At 47.0% G+C, this 6,000-nt stretch overlaps 1 protein-coding gene across 1 annotated transcript; it reads left to right on the top strand.

The window, feature by feature from the left end:
• Nucleotides 1–2,074: 2,074 nt before the first annotated feature.
• On the top strand, nucleotides 2,075–2,575 carry N7489_004705 (uncharacterized protein; the record flags this gene model as incomplete). The annotated part of the gene is made up of 1 exon (XM_056710457.1): nucleotides 2,075–2,575. One exon carries the CDS (start codon nucleotides 2,075–2,077, stop codon nucleotides 2,573–2,575), a length of 501 nt encoding a protein of 166 aa, XP_056568878.1.
• Nucleotides 2,576–6,000: the final 3,425 nt, after the last annotated feature.

Below are 6,000 nucleotides of genomic sequence, written 5' to 3'. Positions count from 1 at the left end.
CCATCTAAGCTTCCTAAAATTGCTCGAATGTTACCATCATGATGCTTCATGCACATTAGTTTGGGAACCAACGGAAGTGTCAGTCAGTCACATTTTAGCCTCCAGCTGCTCGATCACCACCGATGAACTCGTTGGAATTGTCAAGCCGGTGAGCCAATAAAATCTCTTGCGGGTGCATTCGAAATTAACTTGGAATAGGTACTAGAAGGAATTCAATATCTGCGCGGGCTCGGGCGAGCACTCGCTACCCTAGGCCCGGAAACAATCCTGCTTACGCAGTCTGGTGATGTCAAGATTAGTGAGGTATCCGCGGATATTGCGAAAATTGATACAAACTGACTTTCAATAGTGGGCGTCGAGAATAGCTGCGAAATTAAAGAATCAGAAATGAATCCTGCGACGATGAAGTTATGCGCTCTAGCCGATGTTGTCACGAAATTGATGTTGAAAAATCGTACATACGAGTGGGAAATGGAGATTCAGAACTTACCTTGCCAACTGGAAAGTATCTCCGTCGAGGAAATCTTGCAGGTAAGTTCATTCCGTCTCATCATGTTCTCGGCTAATGTGACAGAATGAGATGTTTACACGAGATTCATGCGAGGGAGAGTTGAAATTGTTGGTCAGTGTAGCCAACAAGACTGCCTATCACGGTATCAAATCTTACTATGCTCGTTGCTGAAGGACAAACTCATTGGCTTTTGCTCGGCTGTTTTTTGAGGCCTACCAAATCAAGAAGGAACCCGCGATCCTATTTTCCATCTGTGCTGTTCAGACAGTATATTATTGGTGCATAAGGAAAGCTGGGTACGCAGATTGGTAGATGGAGTATGCTTCCGATAGTGGTAGTTTGCAAACGCTCTTCAAGCGAACAAATATAGTAGGTTCAGGATAGCCCCTCGACTACACTCAATTTGCGACCTATTGTTATAATCAGTTCTTACTTATATGACCCATCGGTATTGTCAATTTTTTTTGCAATTTTTTGCATTCGTTTATCGCCTATTTAACTAGGGTCTATGTAACACAAGGAGTGCGTTGCTTCTGTTTGGATTTGAGACATAATCATACCCGCTGGGCAAAATACTATCATTATCTCGCAGATGTGCTCCCCGCTGGAACTATAATACTGAAACCAGGTTTGTAATCAACAAAGGGAGGTGAATATTATTAGACTGGAATTTTCCACTTCACAGACGATCTGGATTGAGCTAGATGGGTCTGAACGCTCCCGTCTATATATATCTGCGATGTAGGACCCCATTGCTCATCAGAATATTTACTTTACACAAGTTTGGCTACCCTGGCAGCCACACGAACAAGGCATCGAGTTGGCATTTTCAGTAGTGGAATTAGCCTCGCCGGTGTTGGCTGTATCGGTGATGGGAATTAGGCCGAACGTAGGATTTTCGGTTCATACCGGTTCGCCTTCTTGCGGTCGATATTTGCTGTCGCCATTATATTCAACAATACTTCCAGGCCAAGGGAAGTGAATGTCTACATTTTCTCTGGTAATGCAACCATTCACGTTGGCGATGAACATAGCAATGGACGGTCGCAAGTATCATATAACCTTAGCACCGAATTTCTTCCGTGGCCGCTAGTATAACCTGTAAGATGGATGTAGATACCTAGAACTCACCATAGTTGCCCAGGTGGTTATATGGTGTTGTAACCTTTGTCATTTTTGTGGATATACAGACTGTCACGTGGTCAATAGCTGCCCGAAAGGTCGACCTTGCACACTGGGCGGCAATGATCCATCATTTATTCAGTTCGCAGCAACCAAACCACCAAGGACAGACTGCGCACCACTTTTCACTGTGCTTCGAGTTGCATGCTTCTAGTGTGTCTCAAATACTAGATTGAGATGTTCCTCGATCCATTACCAGCCGACACAAAACCCTCTATCCTTTTTCGCGCTGAGTGCAGTAGCAACACAAGCTTCAGAGAAGGCTACTTATGTGCACGGAAAAGAGAAAAAAGGCCGCCATCACGGAAAGACTTTGGTGATCATCTCTCTTGGAATCGAAAACCCACGCGGTTCCTATCCTTCGGCACTTGGAGGCGGGCCATGCAGCAACGCAAAATACTAGAGGATGAAGGAAGAGTTGACATTGTTGTGATTGCTGTATGGGTAGAGGGTTTGGCAGGCGCGTATAGTGCGGAGGAAGCTGCTTCCAGGCTTGAATATATCGATACAGGGCTGGGTCCAAGAAAGTCGCCCCACTATGAGGAATACCTTGTTGAAGGTGGCATTGCTGCTGATGAATATCGTATCCTTGCGGTCTTCGAGGGGGGAGGCCTTGAAAATGATGCTGTCTTCGAATATCCTTCCTATCGGATACAAGCAACAATTCCCAGTCTATGTTTCCTTGGGCGGAGATCAAGCTACGCACTGGAGGATATAGGGAATGAGATCTACAGTCATTCGGGAGTTCGCGATGATATGAAACGAGATGTGCTTGTGGAAGCAATCACGGGAAATCAGCTGTTTTTCCCGACTTTGCGGTACAAGTACCCGGGCCAAAGTGAAAACCTCGCTCACCACCGAACCAAGTCTATCACCAATTAAGGATGTCGGAGGACCTAAAATCGTCACAGCTCGAACAAATTTAGCATATGCTTTAGATTGGATCACTGAATTGCTCCGAAATCGCTTTTGTTGCTAACTGTTGCTGTCAAAACCTGGGGGGGGGTGGGGGTTGGTATTTTACCACTAAGGACAGGGTTATTCGTCATTCTCTCTTTGTCCCTGCATGGTAAACGGGGTACACTCAACATTCCAGCGTCATAACATGCTGAGAACGACTCCTGGGATCCGATAACGCTTCAACAGCACGATCCAGATAGAAAACAATTAATGCATCTCAATGGGACACCTCAATATTAGCATATACCAGTATCCGTAGCGAAAAGAAAGTGTAATTTTGGTCATTTGTAATGTACTGAGACTGTTCTTGCTGCTTATCATTTACGATCATAGTACACTGCCAGGAACTCGATTGGAATTACAACAGTGGTGAGGAAGTTCCAAAGTCAAAGGTGAACATTCGAGCATGATTGTGGTGCCTCTGAGCAGGCCCAGCTACACAGTTTCATCCTTGTCATTCTAGACCAGGGGAATGGTCCATGTGGCTGTAAAATACTGCGGACAGTGTATAAGGATTCATGATACTATGCGCGTTCCCATAGGGAGATAGGACAGGGTAGCAAGGAGACCCTGGGACTGAAAGTATCTGGAACCTTGTTAGCTCAAGAGAATATGGATGATTTGGTTTGATTGAATCGGTGGTCGAAAACAGAGTGATCTATGGAGTGAATCCGATTTGCTTTTGACCCACGCCCAAGTCACAAGGAAATCAAAGTTCGACACAGACCACGGAACCACGAGCGGGACTGCCGATCAATAGCGGGACCGCAAATCATTTCGAGAGCTCGTTTGGATGAACCATGGAAATGCCCACTCGGTGAGAGAATGCGGTTGTAATGAAGAATTCAAGTCTGGGAGTTTTCCCACCTACCTTCTGGGATGCTCGTGATTAAGCCTTGCAGCCCAAAAGAAAAGAGAACTAGAGCAGAATCACTACAATCTTCGTCGGCTGGTATGTAGGATAAATTCACTGCGGTAAGGCCAATATCTTATGAGAGACTTTCTTTAAATTCAGCATCTTGATCAAGATGTGCAGATCGATTGAAATAAGGTTTAGGGCCGTAGGATGGCCGGCCCACATCGAAATATTGTCCGGGGCCAATCGGTTTTAGTAAAACGGAGGCATTTTATTTAAGCTCATGTGGTTTGTCCATAATTGGCATAGTTCTTTACAAGCCGTCTGCTAGAGTTATTGAAATAGCGGTAGATTTGAAGAGATGGAGAGGAAGTGTTGTTATGGTCCAAAGAGAGCAATAACCATCGGAGAAAGGCTTATTGTAGGAGAAGATACGTAGCTTCTAGAACGTTCTACAGACCAGATAGGCAAAGTTCAGCTTGCCACTTGACAGGGGAACTTACCTTCTCATGACTGCGACCAAGAACACAACCACGGATCGGGTTGTAGCCTATCATTGTGTCGCCAAAGTCTGCGTGTTATTCCAAATACTCACCTGCCCCAGCAGTACCGCCTAGGCAACAACCCCCCGTTCCATCGGACCCTGACAGCGGCCAACTTTGGGCTTGTGGATCGTGTCTGGACCTTTGCAATTGTTTCCATTTTCTCTCCATAAATAGAGCCTCCCTGATCTACTGTCCCCTGGGTCGTCGCTGAGATCTGCATCGCAGAACCCTACCTGCGTCTGTCTAAATTCACGCGTGGTGTTTGATTGGCCGGTCGGGTGCTTTTCGTCTCCAGTGTCTCATCAGTGTAATAGTAGCGTTGCAATCTTGCGAGGGGGTGGCGATCTCGAGAACCTAGCTCGTGGGCCTTGGTTGCATCAGTTCACATGGTTGTCCTGGAAACTAGACCCAGTTTCTTGTCTGAGCTTTTCAAAGGTCTGGGCCCTTTTTGGCTATCATGCCAAAGAAAGACAATCTTCATCCTGAGATTGCAAGTATGCCAAGGCCTACGCGCCCAGGGAGTAGAGATTTTAGTAAAGACAACATAAGTCAGCTGCGAGTAGAAATGAAAGTCAGCGGCGCGAGCCTAGAGATGAAGGGTTGATTCTAGTGAGACCAAAATGTCATCCGGCCAACCCCAGGTACAGCTCAGCGTTTCCGTCGACCACAAAGTCTGCAGCCCATTATTTCGGCATCTGTCGAAGCACTTCAACCCTCATTAAGAAATGGTAACCGTGGTTAAAATGGGGACATGTAGAATGCAAGCGCGTTGAGCGATTTAATTGCAAATTCGGTGATGGGTACGAATGTTACTTTTGCGGCGTTGCTTTCTTTTCAACAGTTGATGAAAGTGGTTCACCACACTCAACGCACAATTTTGAGAGGAAGTAGGCCAGGTCGAGACTTGGCTCTGTAGGCCACAAAGTCTCCAAACACCCCTTCAACGTCGTTGAAATCGCTTCAACGCTTATTAACGAGACGGTGACTCTCGCTACCAACTGCGCAACTGGTTCCTTGGTAGAGACGTAGCCGAAAAAATATAAAAGGAGCCCGATTCCCAGCCCAAAAAAAATCAGGACTTCGGTCCTCACACTCCGTTGTGTCATGGTGTCCCTCTCTTGCCTGCGGGCTTGAGAGTCTCCGTGACCACGGCTGTCGCTGCCACGAGCCCAGTGATGTAAGACTTGCGCTCCCTCGCTGCCACGAGCCCCGCGAGTGTAAAAAGGTGCTTCGCAGGATAGGTCTGCGTGAACAACAATCCTCGCAGGGGGGGCGCTGCGTTACCAAGTGAACTCCGCAGGGGGACGCTGTGATGACAAGTGAGACCCGCAGGAGACCGCTGCGTTAACAAGTTCTCTGCAGGAGACCGCTGCATTACCAAGTTCTCCGCAGCCTAGGTCCTGCGTCAACAAAGCGTCTCGCAGGGACATCTGCGACAACAAGAGTCTCCGCAGGGACATCTGCGAAAACAAGAGTCTCCGCAGGGACATCTGCGAAACCAAGAGTCTCCGCAGGGACATCTGCGAAACCAAGAGTCTCCGCAGGGACATCTGCGACAACAAGAGTCTCCGCAGGGACATCTGCGACAACAAGAGTCTCCGCAGGGACATCTGCGACAAAAAGACCCTCTAGCCCGTGCAGGCACCTCTTCGTGGTGCTAGGGACCAGTATTCGAGTATTCAAGAGTACCCGAAGAAGCAAAGACCTGCGCAACATCTTCATCGTCTGTTCATTGTTCCGAAGGGTCATCATCGGATACATAGAAGGAGCCCTAGTTAGATCTTCGCCAATTCAACAGCCAAAATCATAAACTAACAACTGAAGCGTCTTCATTATCAAATGACGTATTTCACATTCTTTTCCCTTGGTAGCTTGTGATCCAATAACTTCCTCGATACAATAGGAATTGGCATCTTTCATTCAGATGTAGGCAAACAGAGATGAGT

The sequence above is a fragment of the Penicillium chrysogenum genome (assembly GCF_028827035.1).
Source record: "Penicillium chrysogenum strain IBT 35668 chromosome Unknown utg000002l_segment0_segment0, whole genome shotgun sequence".
In the NCBI taxonomy this organism is placed as follows: domain Eukaryota; kingdom Fungi; phylum Ascomycota; class Eurotiomycetes; order Eurotiales; family Aspergillaceae; genus Penicillium; species Penicillium chrysogenum.
The sequence above is the reverse complement of the archived record's forward strand: the minus strand, read 5'-3'. Positions and strand labels throughout refer to the sequence as shown.